Genomic DNA, 20519 nt, shown 5'->3' on the forward strand with positions numbered 1-20519 from the left:
GAATTCGGGCGGCTTGAGAAATCCATCCGAAATAATCAATAACTCGGCGTATCTGACTTCGGGAGCCTCGTCAATTAGACCGCTTGTAACAAATGGTTGAAACTCGCATCCCGAAACAAATTGTCTACGGTCATTTGAACCATGGAGTTCGAAGTTGGACACGCTCGAATTCACATCACCGGGACGGCCTCCAGATAAATTTGAAATTTCCACTTCAAATCATCGAAGGACCTGATACTTCCTGACAAAGGCCTGTAAAACGACTATCCGAGCTTTCAGTCCCGACGCGTCTCAGTGGATTTCAAAAAATGCGAGTTGTTCGGAAGGGATTCAGGTTCTCTAGTACGGTTCTGACCCTATGGATCAGCGCAACACTCGGCGGTACACACTTTAGTGGGATCGGCCTTATGGCTTACCATCTGTTAGACTTAACTATCTGGGACAGAGATAAGTTTGTTCCATGAAGGAAACTACTCACAAGGTTGCTGAAAACTCTTGGACGACCACGACCGGTTTCGCCTTTCTTGGGGCTCATCAGGTAGGCGCAGTCCCCGAGTTTCCATCAACCTTATGTTCTACTTGAACTCAAATTGGACTGTTTTCGAGAAATACATTCTCTTGCAAATCAATTTGTTTTTCACGAGAGACTCAACTGAATCTCTCGTTTATGATATTCTACAACTGAACGCGCTGCACATAGGCCGCCTCATGATTCAGTTGGCACGATATTCGAGATATCGCAGTATATTTTCATGAAGGAAACTACTCACAAGTTGTAGCCGACCGACATGGCTTTTTTTTAACTATTTAAACTAACCGCATCGTTGGTACTAAAGGAAGAAGGCCTCCGCTGCGGAGCTGTTTATTAGAAAACGCCAACTGAGCAGTTACAGACTATTAGACAGGGAAGCAAAACTCTCATATGCGTCTTGCTTGCAAAAACTGAATATCCATCTTCTCTTTGAATGCGTCTTCCTGAACTTTACCGGGTACTCATTGACCATCACTCAAATGTGAACGAGTGCTACAAAGCTATTCCACAAATTCTGTAATGAATTTCACTTTTCAACTTACGCGACGCGGATTTACGAGAAAACCACATACTACTCGCATGCCTCATCAGTAGCATCCACTGTTACACCATGACTATTTTGATGGGGTTAATGGAGAGCTTCCAGGAACACCTGCATACTGAGAGGTGTGATAATACATCAGAACTTGAAGGAATTGACAGATGTGCCCGGTGCTTTAATGATGAACAAATCACTGGTGTCAGTGTCCATTGTTATGCCATCAGGTTGAGGCTAGGTGATGGCTTGTAACAGGTAACAGGTTTTAACCCCTCTGATCTACATGCAGCTCCACGTTTAGGACCACGCAAGCCATCTGTGGCCTTTCAATTACATGCAGACATCTATTGCCGACCAGTAACTCTGATTAGGATGCCAGCCCGAGAAGGGCAAAACCAGTCTGGGCTGTCGGAAATTTTCAGCAACCTTATGAGTAGTGTATTACGTCTGTACATGTAGCCAACGTTTCACATGATCGAGTGTGTGCCTACTTAGGAGTCAGACCGTTTAATACTGTTCAAGAGTGTTCCTCTGCTCCAGTGGGTTGTCAGCCTCAGGAACACGTGATGCAGCGTTAAACTGATCGTGGGAAAGACCCGATAAGCCCATTGGGGAACAGTCCTCGTAGCACACAGTTAGAATGAAAAACTTTTCATGCTCTATGTGACTAAAGACCATCACCTAATCTGACCTTGGGTTGTAAGCCAGAGACTACAAGGACGATCGAAGGCCACTGCAGTACTTTGTGAGATATAAGTAGTATAGACGGTAATTCATGGCTATCCAACAAGCGTACACGCAAGTTGCTCGTTCTAATAACCAAAAAGTAACTAGAAAGCATGGTTAAATGGCAACGGTTCACGTGATTTCGATAGGCAAAACCGCAAAGCAAGAATAACACAGCCTGATTGGACAAAAATAGTTAGGCAATCGTAATCATCCTCTTTACTACCTAACGGACCTGCGCTGCTCTTTCTGAAGTGTTTTCTTGTCTCAACCCACGTGATCGCGGGTTGCAAACTAATTTGGTTGTTCGATAGACTCACCTGGAACTCAGCCGAATCTCTCGTTTGTGATGTTTCCAGGCCACTTCATGTTTCAGTCGCTACGATGTTCGAAATATCGCGATACATGTGTATCTGTAATGTACTACTTCTAAGGTTGCTGACGACGAGTAGTACATTATAAGACATTTTTAACTTGTCACGATCCTTGTGCAGGATCTGGCAAACACCGGACTAATGACGATATTCATGACACCTGTTGCTTGCACAAGGGGTATATCTTGAAGGAACAATTCAACGAGCTGCGTAAGCCTAGGTGTGTATTTTTGAAAATCGACTGGTCAACATCACGGGTCACATGACTATCTCCATGGAATATTAATGCCATAACTCTACCTGAACACCAAAAGTACCAGGAATATTCGGGAGAATATGGCGTCAAAGTTCTTCGGGACCTGACATCGATTGGGGTGCGTCTACTGATGAGTAGTATGTAACTCAAAAAGCATCACAGTTGGAAGCTCCCATGTATCTTGGTTATTTTCCAGATATGAATGAATCAGCATCAGTTGTATCGGTTGGGGCTTGATCCACTTTTCTAGAAAGAAAAACTCGCGTTGGCCAAGAGGCCTTTTCGTAAATGTGAAAAACTCAACCGGTTGAACAAAATATCTTATGTACAAAACTGTGGAGAGGGAAAATTAGAGATCTAAATGCCAATTCATCTTTATATACATACAATGTGCAGAAAGTCCTATTTCTGTTCGAGATTCACATATGAGAATCTGAAGGCCACGTGCGAATCACCTAGTCGAGGACTCGAGTGCCCCAACGGGCTAGGACGCGATTGTGAAGCTGTGTCAGCCAATCCCCATCAAGTGGACGGTAGCCAACCAAGATCGGGCGAATCGGCTTCTCCTCGGATGAATCACCGGCTCCCAGAGAAGTGGGGGTCGGAGGAGTGATGTCGAACAATCCAGCTAGGTTCGCCAGGCGGGCTTGAAAGTTTGAAAGTGCTGACCTCAAACGATGACGATGTTTCTGTGCCTGTACACCGGGATAAGAATTTCGGGAGGGAGAAAACATGACATCAAATGCTTGCTACTTGATTTTGAGTTGGTAGTCGGAACAGATGGCAAAATTCCAACTCGCAGGGAGCGATTAGGTCTGCAGTACATCACATAAGTTGTGAAGTCAGCATCACTACAAACGGAAAATTTGCTACCAAAGGCAGAACACCTGGCCTCAAATTTGGGTAAAACACGATTTTCTCCAATCGAGCACAGCGTACCAAATGTGGCCAACTTAACACAGTCACTGAAAATAAGATTAGTTGGACTCATGAGAATACATTTCGCTACTCGCACGGTACAGTTGTCCAGTTTCTTCGCATGATTTCCCTTATATCACCACATTCTCCATTAAAGGGAGCACCCACTTATGCGAACTATACCACCGGACCAATCAGATGGACGCCAGCCCTCCAATTCAATAGGGGCTACCATTTTCAGCGGAAACCAGAAAACCTGAACAGGTAAGTGGCAATTGGGATAAACGCGGAGGAAGCTGTCAACCAGAATCAACAAATATAAACCTGCTACTCAAAGACGCGATTGATTCTCAATCATCTACGTTCATAAATCCCGAATTCAACTGGGAAAATGTCAACATATGGAGTGAAGCAGGAACAAAAAGGGGACGAGAAGTTACGGACAGCTCAGGTGCTTTTTGAACGGGGCTACCCACCCAACAGCACAATGACAGTGGCTTCTCGAATGGTGATGAGACGCTTGCCATGGAACTTTTCACAGGCTGTTCCATGGAGATTTACTTTTTTAGATCATGTGTCTCTCAGTTCCGCACTCAGGGATCGCATTGGTAAACGGAGACGCATATGCTGTATCCCTTAAAAGTCCAATGATACCACCGAAGTTTAGTCCGATCCGTGAAGGTTTACAGCAGGCAATTCATGCTTGATCAGGTTCGGACTTAGTTCAATAACTACACTTTCCGACCGGTGATTAAATGCCTTCATCTTTGAGAAGAAAGGAAGTCAGCTGCCGTGAAAGCCGAGGTGTGGAGAAATACCGAAACATAGACGATTTGGGTTGTTGAACTGCTCACTGAGGGACCAATCGTGACCAGTCATCAGTAGGCGTTTAGGTGGGTTTGTCAAGGGATACGTATGTCATTTCACCGTAGATACTACTCTTTGCGCGGTGATCTGAGGGGAACCAATCGGGAAGGTTGAAGGAAGACGAATCAGTGAATGATACGTAGTACCAGGTTGATAGTGAGAAACACCGCATAGTATTTATGTAATATTATTATTATGTTATATTATATATATATTATATTATAATATTATATATATATATATATATATACTATTACAAATACAATCAGAAAGAGGCAGTATCGAACGCAGATACCAGATTTTTTTTACAAACTAAATATTTAACTTCAGTCATAAAGGATACTACTCATAAGGTTGCTGAAAACTCTTCGACAGCCCACGATCGGTTTCGCCCTTCTTGGGCCCTTTATCAGGTAGGCGCAGCCCCCGAGTTTCCGTCAACCTTGTGTTCTACTTAAATATCATAAACGAGAGATTCAGTTGAGTTTGTCGTGAAAACCAAATTGATTTGCAAATGAGTGTATCACACAGGACTAGGAATTCGATCGTTCCATCCTAATCGGGATCTCTCACGTTGATCAGGCCCCACGAGTGATCTCTGCAGCGGGGATGGGGCACTGCGTTCCACATTCACAGATGAGAGCAGTGTCAATTTCTCACAAAGCGAGTATTTGAAACCTAGGCGCGCTCACTGTGGGTCGTGGAAAACATTTTGTAGGAAAATCTAAAGTAAAAACACGAGATGTTGAACAAGACAGCAACTCCAATCCATCCAACATGGTTCGGTTGGATTTGGGACTGAAATTTTCAACAAACACTGTGCGGCGAGCGCGCTGTTGAAGCGTAAACATTCAGTGCGGAGTTTGCATTTACCGCAGACACCAAGTATCACATGTCAAACACTCACCATGGCACATCGGCGTGACATTCAAGCATAACAAAAGGCAGTAGTAGCGTGTACTGACGTTGTCTGTTCAAGGTGTGATGATAAACTCAAGGTCAATGGACTGTTGACGTTTGTGGACCGTTCTGTGTGAAACCGGTTACAAGAAACAACACTCCTCTGAGTGTGAGAGAGAAATCGTTCTCTTTTGGAAAGTACAACCATTTAGTGTCACAGGCAACCTTTTTTCTGCGCAACTGCTGTAATAGTAGAGAGTTTTCAAGGTATGGATTGGTGTAGTAAGAGGCCACTGCGTTGGGGTGCCGCGATAACAAGACAAATCGACTGATAGAATGGTACCTCGTCGAAGAAGCATACTTTCGGATGATGCCAGAATAGTTGGAATGGTGCTCACAGGTGACGAGTAGCATCGCGCAGCCGCCGCATCGATAAAATGGAATTTTAGTCACATACGAATTTCCTGAACAGCTGCTGTGTGGAATGAGCGAGCGACCGAATAGTGAAATTTTTCGTTCAGTACCAAGTATTCTTACTTCATTATGGCCGAGACACTACGGAAAGGTGGTGAGCTCATAAAGCAGTACTCGTAAGACACGGCGAGGTAGATCATTATGTGAAGGGGTCGCCTTTGTGTCACCAAGAAAACCGCAAAGCAAGGCCAACTGTCTAACACCAGTGCGTGGTGGACATCGAGGAGTCGATAAATATCGGGCTATCGCTTGTTATGTTCCGAGCGACTGCAGCGAAATGAAACCAGCTCGGTCACGAGGGGTCCAAGGATGTGTCGGCGGCGCTTAAGACATCAGCCGCTGTACTGAACAACCAACCAGTAAATTGGTGGTCTCCCCTCTTGAAAAGTAAGTTGAAAATTTTGAAACTAAGTGACAGTGGGAAGAAAACTGTACTGCAACAATCGCCTCCTCAGTGGGACAGTTTCCTAGAAGAGGTACTGTATCTATTGTCCCCGTATATCTTGGTTACTTAGTTCGTCGCGAAACCCACTTTCCAGGTGGATTCCACGTAACTACTACTGTCTGTCACGAAGAGAATGGACCTTACCGCGGTATGACGGTTCGCGCACCTCGGCGATCCATTGAGCTATACTGGGGAGTGTCCGTGTGACACTCGCAGAGTCTCCCATACCAGGTTTCCCAATGGTTCGGGGTCTCCTGGTCCCCCAGGTTGAGGGTTGGAACATGTATAGCGACTTGTTCCGTAGAAATGGCAATACATTTGCATTCCCCGCCAAACACGACTGCCTTGCGGTTAGGCTTTTGAGCCAGAGGCTTTGGTTGAGGACCCTGATCGGCCTCCCGTCTAGGTGTAGGCGCCCTGGCAGTATCTCAGCCCTCGTACAATCATGCGGCACCGGTGTTGAACACTGATGTCATGCCGGCGTCGCCTGTTCGCTGAATTCACCTGGTGTGAGGGTGTTGTGTTGGCGACCAAAAAGCAGACAACCTTTTTAAGTAGTAATAACAACAGTAACAATAGCGAACGTTACCATCATCACTGTTGCCTTCATTATCATTGAGAACAACACCGGAGTTGAAAGTAGGCGAGTAATTCAACGGGAGACTTATCGGGAACCCCAAGTTTGATGGAAACTCAGAGACTGCGCCTACCTGATGAGCTCCAAGAAGGGCGAGACCGGTCGTGGGCTGTCGACGGATTTTCAGCAACCTTATGATGCGTGCGTTACAGAAGTACAAGTCTATTTTTCAAGTTCTTTGTCGTCAGATTATGTGGACGTTGGCGTCATATTATCACTTACAGCCGTCGTACACTGAAGAGCATCCGGGACATTCCAGTTATGTTGACGCTGCAAAACAACAATTGCTGTCGTTTGCGCACTGCTCGACTGAAGATGGCTTGAGATTTCTTCCGCGCTACCATGTTCTACAGCTTGCCCACGACATCGTCGTGTTCAGTGTCGGAACAAGAACGAAAGTTTAAAGGGGACGGAGAATGGACCTGTTGCCAACCTGCCGGAAGCATTTCGAAGCATCTTCATCACCGGACGTCCGATCAAGCTCGACAGAAAGTGCATATCCGGGAAACGCCCGTTCCCGTAATTCTTCCGGAACTGCTTTATGGTTGGGTCAGGAATTCGTGAAATTTCATCAGTGTTGCCAGCTGGCTTGAGGATAAGCTGATAGATAAACGGTAGGCCCGAGTAACCCATGGCTTACTGACTCGGATTCGACCCGTCTCGGGTGGCTTCTAGTTACCCGAAAGATACTCCTTATAGAAGTTTAACGTGCCAGTTTATCAGCGAAGACGCGAACTAAGTCTGGTCTGGTTAAACACACAAGTATAGCACTCATTCTTTATGAGAAATGTCTCTGGGGGAAACTCACTTTAGTTTTTTTTTACTTCGAGGTGTCGCTCAGTTGGAGGTTAGGCCAAAAACGAAGCAGGAATAAAACTGGGATATGAAGGTTCACGATCCAATTGTCACAATAGTACTCACCAACCCGATCTATACTTCTGTTGTGACTTGCTGAACAGTAGTGCAACTCTGTATCGGTCCCTTGGCTTACCGCTCCGCTCACTATGGTATATCAAAAGTCACGGTAGCTCTACACAGCTCTTTGTAGACAAAGGAAAGCTATTACAGGGTAGTCACAGAGTGTTCCACACGGTCGTGCCAGAATCTGCGTGAGATGGCGAGGAGCGTCGAGTCAAAGGTGCTTGACTCGGATTGGCTGGCATTCTGACCAATCAGGGCATGCCTTCGTCTGGCCCGTGTCCTGCACGTGACACATCCGTCCAAATGATGTGGTGTTCGGTTATTAGGGACGGCTGGCCTCCGTACACCCTCACATTTCTTCCCTGTTTTGAACTAGACTTTACAACTAGATCACAGTCTGTGCGTACATCCCTCGTTTGTTGTGTCTTACAGAGACACAGCTCTGATCTTTTCCGCAAGACACACGGACATGGGTTGGCTATTAAAGACACCACCCCAATGTAGTTGAGCAGAGAGAACAACCGAGGTAAACCACTTCAATAAAGTAGCGAAAAGCATTCTTAGTGTTTTACTTTGTTGTGAATGCGTAGAACTCGGTCCATTCCGCTTTATCCAGCGAACTCGGTGATGTCAAAGCCGCAAGTTCTCAACCATTCAATAATTGTTGCTCACTTACTCTGCCTTAACTAATGTTGGTAAAACATTTACAGTCATGGAAAGTGCCACTTGTTACTGCCTGACAAAGCGAAACACAAATGCTTCGTTTACATGAGCTATGAGAAGCCGAGTGCACTGAAAGTGATGCAACGCCAAGCCCCTGTCAGTTGACCACAGGACGAGACAGAGAGTTCGGTCTCTATAGGACAGCAAACAAAGCTTGCCGAGTTGAAATGCCTATGATACGTATTCACGTTCCCTGTCTCCCGCTGAATGCATTGTTCTCCACTCCTAGTAGAGGTTGGCGGCGGATGAGGTGTGACACGACGGTATGAAATGAAAACAACTGCTGTAACACGTAATACACTACTCATAAGGCAGCTAAGAACTTTTCGACATCCCACAACCAGTTTCGCCCTTCTTGGGATTCATCAGGTAGCCACAGTCACCGAAGTTCCGTCAAACTTATGTTCTAGTTGAACCCAAATTGGACAGATTTCGACAAATACACTCATTCGCATGTCAATTTGGTTTCACGAGGGACTCAATTGAATCTCTCGTTTATGATATTCTTCAACTGATTGTGCTGCACCAGGAAGCCTCATAGCGGCCAAAAAACATCATAAACGAGAAATCCCAAGTGAGTCTCCCGTCAAACCCAATTTGATATGCAAATGAGCGTATTCGTCGAACTACTGTGCCTGGCTGGCTGCCTTACAGTGGCACGCAACCGGTCCCAATCGAGGGCGTAACGTTACCCAATAGTTAAAGTTTGTGGTTGATTTACGTGTTGCGTCCTGTGTTGGCGAACGTCTGTCAGGAAGCTGTGTCGGTAAAAATCACAGGGAAGCTGTGCCGTTGATAGCATAGACTCCCTAAGTCGATGCCCAGCTGTATGGTTGCTTTAGGTAGTGGGGTTTTCCAACCAATCGCAACCATTCCGGCGTCCTTATTCCAGGGCACCCTTCAAGGGTACCAGATGTTCTTTTCGCTGTGTCATTTCCAGTCAGACTGGCCCAAGCAGTGACCACATGCGGAGAGTGGATTTAAACACAGACAGAAATCAGCTGATTCCAGGTTGACCTGGATTTCGGACAAGCCGCACACGGCAGGCAAGAAGACGCTCGCACAGCCGCTTGGCTTAGCATCGGCACGCGCAGTGTGGCGTGTGCGTAGAGAAACAATGCAACAGATGTGTTACGGTTAACGGGATTAAAACGGCAGGATAGCAATCCTGACCTATTAGTCGAAACAAATCGTAAAAGAACATTGCACGCATAACCCAACTCGAAAATAGAAGGTGGAAGTGACTTCAAACACAGCTTGGCTAGGAAAAGAACAAATAACACGGACTGACCTCTTGCAATGCGACCACGTTTGCTTCGGAACCCGTGGCGGCTACTCGGCTCATTTGTCTCAGAGACTCGCTCTCAGCTGCTGTCAGACCAATCCAGCTGGTCAGAAGCTCAGAAGAGATGTCCAAATCCACAGTAGCACTGCCATCAGCCAGTCGAGCCGCCAGAGTCCACCGAGTGCCTTGATGATGTTCTAGCGAAGACAGCAAACTGATGAGTAATCCACGGATGGTGTAGATACGACGTCGGGGCATCGATCCACTCGAGGTTGTCCTAACCAGCTCATTATACATGTCCTATACAATGGTAACAGAAAGAATCTGATGAGAATGCACAGAGGAATTCAAATTACATCAACCGCACTGATGTCGATTCGTACGTCGAATCAGCTAGTAAACTGGATCGATATTAGAGTTTCACAGACAGTTGGGCAATATGAATATTCGTTTCTTTTAGACGTTCGTTCATGCAAGTAAGGTACAATAAATAGGTTCTGGTCGACAGTTGATAGCAAAACAGTCGATAAAGGCGAATATACACTCATTTGCAAACTAATTTGTTTTTTCGAGAGACTCACCTGGAACCCAGCTGAATCTCTCGTTTGTGACGTTCTCACAAAATGTGGTGCTCAAACGTGTCTTCCTGGCTGCCGCGATACAAAAAAGTCATGAATACAGCTATATTCACTGCGGAAGTTGGCTAAGTAAAAAAGCCACAAATGCATGCGCCACGATGAGCGTTTTCCCATAACGGCGCGTAAATTTTTTGGGCGCTGGTACTAGAACAGTTTGAACAGCCTTTTCAAAAATCTACTTCAGAAGGTGCCCCGGTTACAGAAGTTTCGTGAGGAAGGGCGAAACTAGTGAAACGATAAAAAAACACGGAGAGTCGGAACAGCAAGGAAGGCTCTGAACAATACCGACCGTGACCGTAGCGGAACAAAGAAATGTCACAATTCACCGAAGAGTAATGGATTGTCAATAATTTGCGAGGTTTCCGGTTTCATAGATCAGTGTGTTGAAGATGTATCACCCCAAAACAACATGCAAGCTATAAATGAATCCGGGCTTTGAAAAGTAGAAAAATTTGAAGGGTAGTGAAGAACTTTCAGGGACTAAAAATCAGTTCACTTAGTTGGAAGTTCTCGCAACTAAAGTATTGCGTGATCGGTTCAGGAAAGGGGCGAGATGGCTCAAGTGGCTAGAGCGCGAATTTACTGACCGGAAGTTCCGTGGTTCGAACCCGACCTTTGCCTCTCAACTTCCCCTGTCTAGGCTTGGGCGTGTCCGAGCCCCTCGTGCTTCCTTTGGGTAGCATGGCAGCTAGGCACCAGAGGAATGTTACAGCTGACCGCTACTCTTACGCTATCAGAAAGGACCGTTTGGGGGAAAATAGACTCAGGGATGATATTCTAGGAATGACGAGACTAAGTCAGTAAGTGACAGTGAGTTGATGACGGAACAAGAAAACAGGATGCAGTTGGCTTTCAAGGGGTTGAGGCTTGTTTCATTCGCTGATCAGTCTTAGTGATTGATGTTAGAAGCGCTGCGATCTTGCGATAACTAACTGGTCGTCGTCCTCTGTGAAACAAGCAATACAAAGTGCCGTCTGAAAATGCTTGGAGGGGAATAAAAACCGATAGGATATGCAGAGGAACCTCGATGAGGTTGCATCGAAGCGAAGACGCAAGATTACGGCGTCACAGCCATTCATGTGTTATCTCATTTTGACGACAAGTAATTCCAGGCTATCCTGTGTGGGGCGGATATTGATGCGGAGCAAGCGGTGAGGTTGGAACACGATAAAACAGGATAGTAAAAGAAAACAAGAGACGAAGCAAGGAAATCAATTCATTGGGAGAGATTTCACGTCAAAAAGAGATGAAGAGTATGCGCACTGTCAGTGCATCTGTCAGGGACACGGATTGGAGATTCGGTGGGGAAACAAAGTATCAGGAAGGCCAGACTCCTGAAAGCAACCACTGAATGCCTGAAATCAACATTTCAGCTCCGCTAGATGTTGATCAGACAGACAACACCCTCTCAACATGCAGCGCCTCACAGCCTCGTACCAAAACCAGACGTGTGCGTCAGCATTGGACCAAGTTCAGACAGTGTCCTTCCAATAAATAGCTTGAGAACGTTGTACATTCACACTCGTACGCACCCACGCTCTCGCACTCACTTGTTCGGAATATGGCTGTTGTGTTCCCTTCTGTGAGTCTTTTCTCCGGCACTAGGCACTGGAGCGGGTCAGTAGCAGATACCTCAGATTGGCAAATCAGCAGATATAACACAAAGATTCCACTGCATGACTTGCTTCGGTGAAATCTTATCAAGTATGAGGTCAATCTTGGGTGAATTACACTCATTTGCAAATTAATTTGGTGTTGATGAAAGAATCAGCCAAACTGACCGTCGATGATATTCTCCCACTGGATATGCCGCATAAAGACCGCCTCACGTTTCATCTGACACGACATTACACACGCTGCAGGACATTTTCTTGGCATATAAACGAAGGGTTCTTCCATCCGTTCAGCTGTAGTACCCTTTCGGTGCCATCCGAAGGAAGCACGAAGGCCGGGATACTGCCAGGTTGCCCAAGCCTAGACAGGGGAAGTCGTGAGGCAGAGGTCGGGTTCGAACCACGGACCCTCCGGTCAGTAAATTCACGTTCTAAGCACCGAGCCATCCCGCCCCATTACCACTAAAGTAGTTTGCGGATGAGTGTATTCCGCCAATAGCGTACAACTTGATGCTCAAGCAGAACGTAAGGTTGATGGAAACTCGGGAGCAAGACAAAACCAGTATTGGGCTGTCGGAGAGTTTTCAACAGCCTTATAACTAGTAAATTATGCCAAGTATCCACTTCTTCTTCGTGAACGCACAAGTTGTCGTGGATATGGTGTTTAGTGGTGGACCACAGGATCAAGATGAGTTCGATCAAATAGGAAATCGAATGAAAAAAGGCCAGTGTGATCAGAACCATGAGGGCATGTAGTAACGGTATTTTCCTCAGCTTAGTTCTCGGTCTGAGCCTCCCAAACTAGCGTTCACGTCAAAACAACCACCAAAGGTGCACAAGGCCTATTAATGCCCAAAACGAAGTCAAGAACAGTTGTACAGCGCTTCGTATATATAGCGTAAGCGGTTATAACCTTCTGGAAGTTCTGATGCGTTCTGGATGCGCCATTGGCAACCGACATTTGGCCAATACTGGGTCATGATTGGCTGTTGGGTCCAGACTTTCGACCAATCAGATCTCGTCTTGATGCCGGACCGGCAAGCGTCCCGAATTCTGAGCCAACCTCGTGCGGGCCAGGCTTATCGGCCGTAGCCGCGCCTAAAGACGTGCGGTATAGTGGGATCCGCGTGGATTCCTGCCTAACAGGGCAGTAGTGAACAAAGCGACAACACTTGTTTCGCATTGAATGAATGAACAAACTTCAGTCACATGGTTTGATAATCGGGAGAAAACTGATCGAAAAAAGTCAGTTCATCGCCCAAGAGGCACAAAAGGCCGATCGCCAAACCAAACTTGTCAAGAATCAGGGTAGAATAAGGTTTTTGGTCAAAAGGAGAAGCTGTACAACATGCATGAGGAGAGAAACAGATGTAGTGTAGGGACAACACTGCAATCGACTCCTGGGTGTTGGTACGAACTAGACTGAACGATCCGTTTGAATGAGGAAATCATGTGAAAAGATAAGCCGACAAAGGAAAACTCAACGAATCAGATAATCGATATTCGCTCAGCTATAACACCCTTTCGGTGCCTAGCTACCATGCCACCCGAAGGAAGCACGAGGGCTGGGATACTGTCAGGTTACCCAAGCCTAGACAGGGGAAGTCGAGAGGCAGAGGTCGGGTTCGAACCACGGACCCTCCGGTCAGTAAATTCGCGCTCTTACCACTTTGACCATCTCGCTTTACATGACCCAATTCACCTGCCATTCAAAATCCGAAAGTTACCGAACCGTTCAAATGTTTAGATAACATGTATTCGAATCTTAAAGTAACTACAAACCCAAACACCAAATCCATTACGATTGTCTCGAGCTGGAAGTTCGTTTTTAAACGGATTCACCAGTTCAGTTGATCATTTCATTCTAATCGTTCAGTTTTCAACCATACTGGCAAGCAAAAAGTACAGATGAACGTGAATAAAGAAAGTAGTAACATTGGTAATGATGAATAGCCGGAGTCTGAGCGAAATTTGCTGATCAATAAAGGTTCAAACATTTGACGTTTGAACAATATGGCGCGTGTCAGACGAGCTGGTTTCCATTCACCTACGATCAGACAGATAAATCACTGGTTTGACAGACGGTTGAACATAACCGCTTCGAATGTACGTTTACGTTTCCACTGGCATGCAGTCTTGTTCTGTCTGTCACTGGGTGGCGCGTGCCGTCACGAACAGCACCAGCTGTTCGGGTCGTCAAAACAATCAGCTGACCCAATCAAGGATAATGACGTCAACGATAAAAAGCCACAAGAAATCGACAAAACGGTAGTTTGAATAAACGTAACAACTGACGTGCTTGAAGGCAGTTTGATTGAATTGAACTGCCACGATGATGTCTTTCTGAAATAGTGGAGCATGTTGAGTGGATGAGATAAAATCCGAGCGGTGGGGTTGGGTAGATAGGGGGTCTTTTCCAGATAAGCCCCGCCACCATTTGCCAGCTCCAATCTAATGACTTATTCTTGATGAAAACAATTCCTCATCGGCATCTGGGCTCATTTCGTGCAAAAGTTTTCTCCGTAAAACCTTAAATGAACTTTCTGACGCTTTCAACTCTCGTTCATGACAAGGAGACGGTAATACGCTTTTTGCAAAGCCACGTTGTGATCGATCCATCAGCAACCGACAGTACGTGACTTCCCTGTGTAATTTCCGCTGCTCAAAGTTGTTGCGTGTGCCCAACCAGACTATGGGCGAATACTTTCATCAAATTAGATGCCGATGCGTCGCCAATGTCCAAACACGTCCAAGCATGCCATGGTAGGCGCTTCTTGGGGATGTTCAAGCTAATTTAACGCACGTAATTTTAAACCAAATGGCAGGAAACTTCGCATAGATTCAGATTGACTTGAGGACTCTCTTGATCACACATTTGAGAAGCACCTGTGATTTTACGTGGGACTCCCTCCTAGATCGTTAAACGAACTGCGGGTGAGGTATTCTCGAAAATTCATTGTCGCATCCTACTGTGACGAGAACGTCACTTATCAGATCAGCTGTTTATTGTGACTAGTCAAACGGGTATTTCAGAAGACGATTTAGATATGAACTGTATCCGTCGTGTACACCTTGCGTTAGTTGGGAGTCTCGCTGGATTGTGGTGTGTACTGAGCTCCAGCACGGGACGGTGCAACGATGCACCTTGGCACCAGAATCTCCAAACCGGTAGACTCCCAGTTCATCTGTGAACTCTCTCGGTTAAGATGCTTCTCTCCGGATAGGGCCGTTTTGCCCGCAACCGATGGCGTTCACTTGCTTCTTTTGTAGAGACGAGTTCACCTAACCACGGCCCTACAACACTATGAAATACTGTGAGATAATTAGTTATTACGAGTTCCTAACTTGGACCATAAAATGGATGCGGCCAGCTGGAAACAGCCTAAGCAACACTACCCAAGATGGAATACCTATCCATCTGTGCATTTGAGACCGATTTAAAAGATCGTTCAGCTGTAGCGCCCTTTCGGTGCCTAATTGCCATGCCAACCCCACAGGAAGCACGAGGGCTGGGATACTGTCAGGTCACCCAAGCCTAGACAGGAGAAGTCGAGAGGCAGAGGTCGGGTTCGAACCACGGAACTTTCGGTCAGTAAGTTCGCGCTCTAACCATTGAGCCATCTCGAAAAGGAGCAGGACTATGCAATCGATCAGTAAACTGTCTGCCGAAAATCTCGTTCCAACAATGATGTTTTACTCTGGTGTTGGCATTCCGGAACAAAACGTCTGAATAGCAGTACACTGCGCTGAATTTATACTCTTTGGAACAATGTAGTGCTGGAGTTTGGCTCAATTGTTTGGTGAGTTCGGTTCACGCCGCGTCCATCTACCAATCAGGTAGGAGGCACAGAAATCGACTTTACATGTGTTTTCTAACTGATCAGTCCGTTGCGTGATTGAAGGAAGAGTGGGGCTGTGTCCTGCGGGAGGTCAATGACTCCCGCTCGTCGGTAGTCTTTAATTGCTGGCCAGAAGATCACGAGTTAGAATCATCGGATGCACACAGATGGTAATTCCAAGCTATACTTCTTGGATTTTCAGCCCCGATTGATTACACGCACAAGAAGAAATTCACTATACTACGATCAAACCGACGTACGATGGGCTTCCAAACAGTCGGTCGTAATCCGGATCAAGCTGAACACAGGCCTAACATTGTTGGAAGGTTAAACAGTTACTGTGCAAACGTGCGGATCTGACAAAATACATGGCTAGTGTTAACGTAAAAGTCCCTAAATTGGTCCAGCAAAGAACCATTTGCCAGAAAACTTAAAGGTATCGAGGAAAAGTGGTAATGAGGTCAGTCTCCTCATTTCTGTGAGTGGATTCGTACCTCCCTTTTTGACAGTCAGTTGATCAACTGACCAATCGCGACCAGCATGCGGAACTAAAACAAAGTATCTGTATTAGCGAATACACACTCATCTGCAAACTAATTTAGTTCTTTCGAGAGACTCACCTGGAACCCAGCTGAATCTCTCGTTTGTGATGTTCTCAGGCAACTGAATGTGCTGCACCAGGCCGCCTCATGTTTCAGTCGCTACGATATTTGAAATATCGCGATACATGTATATTTGTAATGTACTACTCATAAGGCTGCTGAAAATCCATCGACAGCCCACGACCGGGTTCGCCCTTCTTGGGGCTCATCAGGTAGGCGCAGTTCCCGGGTTTCCGTCAACCTTATGTTCTACTTGAAACCAAATTGCACGAAATTAGCGAATAGACACTTATTTAGCTCTCTAATAACCGATGAATCTTTGCGTTTCCGTAATTGCTTAAATATCCTCGTAATTTCACTTTCGTGAACAAGCGAAACGGCAATTTTTACATTTTATAAATTATCAAAACAGCCTTTTGTAACTAAAAATCTTTCTCTCAACTACACCATGAATCTGGATTCGGGGAAAAACCTCACCAGATATTTCGTGTAAGAAATTATCTCTGACCGTTTGTGCTAAGAGATTTTCGCCCGTGGTACCATTCCCTCAACAATGTAGCAATTTTTTTCATATTCACATCACTCTCGTCTGAGCAGTTGTCCGCGCGCAATTAATTATTCCGGTGAGTCCACATCAAAGGGAATAAGCACTGGATTCGAGTTTCGCTCTTATTAGGGCTCATCAGCAGTGCATATCAAATGACCCTGCCGGGATGCGGACTCCGGACATGCGAGGTGAGTGTGTTATTACTGCTACCCCAGTGCATGTTGGACGCATCTGAATTTTCACGTCTGAAAAAGCGAACGTATTCAATCTTGAACGATGTGATTGGTGTGTCCGACCCATCGAAAGATGACTCAGTGACTGTCCTGATTGTGACGACCGATTGACCCACCTGTCAAGGCTTCCCAGTCAGGTAGCGCTGCAGACCCACGAAACCCGTTGGACACAACAATCACATCACTAAAGCTCATTCGCGAAAATTCAGCTGCGTGCAACGTGCACTGGAGAGCAGTAATAACACGCTCGCCTCGCACGTCAGATGTCCGGAGTTCAAACCCCGGCACGGCCACTGGAACATCCAAAATGATGAGCACCAGAATCTTTATAGCATCAAGGATACCGATGACTCTTCTTCGCTGGTGTATATTCTCTAATCGCCTTTTTATCCTAATCGACTAATTCCTCATCGAATGCCCAAAAATGAGTTGAATTTCAGGTACTCGATCTAATTTATTTTTAACGTAAAACTTAACAACAGAAGCGCACCTGCGGGTGCCGTCGCCAAACTCGAAAATCCGCAGATAGATTAATACATCTGGTGCCAATCCCATTATCAACAATTCATTCATACTCGGGTCAAACCACGCCCGTCATCTTACTCAGTAGCACAGCAAGCCCTAATAAACAGACAGCATTGTGTTGAGTCTTTTCAAATGCCCCATTTTGATTATAACTCACCGGCGCACTAAGGTGGAAACGTGCCATGTACCGATGCTCTCTCAGCCACTGCTCATTGTTATGTAAATTGTCACTCAATTAGATGTCTGTGATCCCAGTTCACCCAAAGGAATAAGAAGTCGCTGCAAAAATGAAGAATCCTACTATGCACGGACTGCCTTTTGGAAAATTTGCAAACAGCTGAAAAATTCCCGTGGTCTCATTAAGAACAACACCTTGTGAATGGAAGTAGCCTTTTGTTTACATCCTATTCTGCAACAAACATGGATGGAGGAGACAAGGCTGAGTAAAATGAAAATGATCACGCTAGGCGCACTGGTTGCGAGCTACATAAGACTAATATGCAATTTTCTGACCATGTGAGTGTCCGTGACCGTACAGAGAACGAAGTTAAGTCATGCGTGCACATATGTTGTCGACTTCGGCGGTCACGTTTCTTTTCTTTCAGCAACCTTGATGGAGCTTCATAAATAGGCTCGAAAGCCGTCGCGAAGTTGATCTTGTATTCTACGTCGAACACGTAGGCCAGTGGTGAGCTATCAGCGGCATGTTGTTGGTCTATGAGAGGACCTGTTGAATGTGTCCAGGAACCCGTATTACTGACTGTCTTGTTGTTTGGTCAGTACATGTCTTTATTGAAGCGGAACTGGGTAAATGTGATCTGACTATTAGGCTATGCTCTCAGACGCCATCTAATGACAGGGTAAGTGGTGACAATGTATCTTACATAAACCTTATTAAAGGATCTATCGAAGGTTTGTTGAGCCATCGAGTCGGAAGTTCACTGGTTGAATTGTCGCTAAGACGTTGTCACAGTAGAAAGATTTTGGAATCGTTCTTACCACTTAACCTCCTCAAATAACACCTGAAAGGCAAAAGTTGACAAGAAGCTGATCTTTCTGGGTGTTCTGTGATATTCTCTGCAAAATCCCGTATTCCAAAAGATTTTGTGTAGCTTTGCATCGCACAGGAAACATAAGCATCTGGGGCTTCAAGCAGTCATTAGTTCTGTGAAGAGATTTGCAAACTGTAAATCCAGAATTTGACCTGTAAGCAAAGCCAGGCACCAAGCCAACCAATTGGTTCATTTGGTTTGTGTCATAATTGCCTCATTTGATTAGGTTCCTATGCTTTTGTTGTGGAAGGTTGCGGGATATGCATTGTTCGCATTCATACCACTCTCGTTTGAATCCCCAATTTCGTGTGGACTCACCAGAATAATTATACCAGACAGGAGGATGACTGTTCAAACGAGAGTTCTCATATTCTCATAAAATTATCATGGATATCTTCACAATGAAACTAGTCTGTTTAGAGAGAAACCGGTATTTTGGCTTCCAAACGATATAGAGCACGAAGCTCAGTCCATTACGAATGCATCCCCCATGAAAATATTTGAAGTAGTTTTTGTCACTTAACCGCCCATCCACGACAACTTATAACCACTGGTGCTATTTCACATGAAGCACTTACGAAACCAAAGAAGTTAGTTCATAATTTAAATTATTTATTAGGCACAATGCCAGTTAAAAAATCACCTTGTTTTTGAAAGTTTGTCGGAATCCGTTACTTATATCCACCATATCATAACGTTCATCCTTTGTCGAGGGTGATATCATGATATCACTAATATTATCTTGAAAGCAGGAAGTCGACCGTTTAGGGGTGGTTATACTCCGTGAAACTAACTGATGATTCGAATTTTCGTGCTCCGTAATTTTTTCAGCGCTGCGTTTGGCTGGTTCGACCAAGGATGCCAGTACCATGACTTTGCTCGTGGAGTAAAATACTGTTTAGTCACGATACGGCATCTATGGTGTTCTTGACCGCGGATTTTGATAGGAAGGTAAGTTTTAGATTTGAAATCAACTCCGTAAGCTGCACTTTACTGTTAACAGAGAGAAGGTAAGCCATTTAGAGCTTACAATCAATTTCAGCGTATGTGGCTTACGATGGGATCTTGGAAGTTGTCGGAGGGATAGTGTTATTGCTAGTTGGCAATGTACAGTCTTATCAAACAGCTCACCGGTGACATGGTTTCCAGCCCTCTCATGTCTTATTCAACTCATAAAGACAGACAGCCGATTTCACGAAACCAAACACACAGTACAGTTTTACTCCATTGAAAGCCCACTGTAACAGGATATCTGAATATTCGATTCTAAGGAGATTTTGCTAACGGATGCAGCCAACTACTCGGAAAGTGTTTCCTACAGATATTCTGCCTTCATCTGAGCTGGCTTACGAATCGCTCACAATCCGAAACAAGCAGCATCCTAATGGGGGCCAAAACACCCTTTTTCCAGGGGCTACGAACCCGCCATCGCCAAGCTAGTAGTTCAACACAATACAGTTGGGTCATGAGCCACTGATCAGCAGTGTAATTAACAGACAGTGGGGCACTTCTGAACTACTCGTCTGCCCATATGAAGTCAGTATTCGCTAGTATTGTTGGGGCATGTAGGGGCCCTGTGCGCAGAAAAAGCTAATCGGATTGCGGCCCAGATTGAGGGAAAGAACAAACTTCGGGGAAGCGGTTATCCAGCTAGCTTGATTAGGTGTCAGTTGCGAAGGGTGTCGGTACCGGTGAAAGAAGGCCTTCGCTGCGGAGTTATTTATTGGGAAATGCCAACTGAACTGAACTATTGGACTGAGATGCAAATCTCTCATATGCATTTTGTTTACAAAAACTGAATATTCATTCTCTCTCTGAACGCGTCTTCCTGAAATTTTCTGGATATTCATTGATTGTTGCTCAAATCCAAGCAA

General features: G+C 45.4%; 1 protein-coding gene across 1 annotated transcript in view; it reads right to left on the reverse strand.

Moving 5' to 3' along the window:
* Positions 1-2881: 2881 nt before the first annotated feature.
* The window catches only part of T265_13763 (hypothetical protein), a gene marked incomplete at both ends in the record, with an annotated part of 26055 nt that continues 8417 nt past the window's right edge, over positions 2882-20519 (reverse strand). The window contains 2 exons of the mRNA XM_009170420.1: positions 2882-3121; positions 9603-9896. Of these exons, the coding sequence (XP_009168684.1) occupies positions 2882-3121; positions 9603-9896 (534 nt within the window). The remainder of the gene's footprint in view (positions 3122-9602; positions 9897-20519) is intronic.

This window comes from Opisthorchis viverrini (genome assembly GCF_000715545.1).
Source record: "Opisthorchis viverrini unplaced genomic scaffold opera_v5_101, whole genome shotgun sequence".
In the NCBI taxonomy this organism is placed as follows: Eukaryota; Metazoa; Platyhelminthes; class Trematoda; order Opisthorchiida; family Opisthorchiidae; genus Opisthorchis; species Opisthorchis viverrini.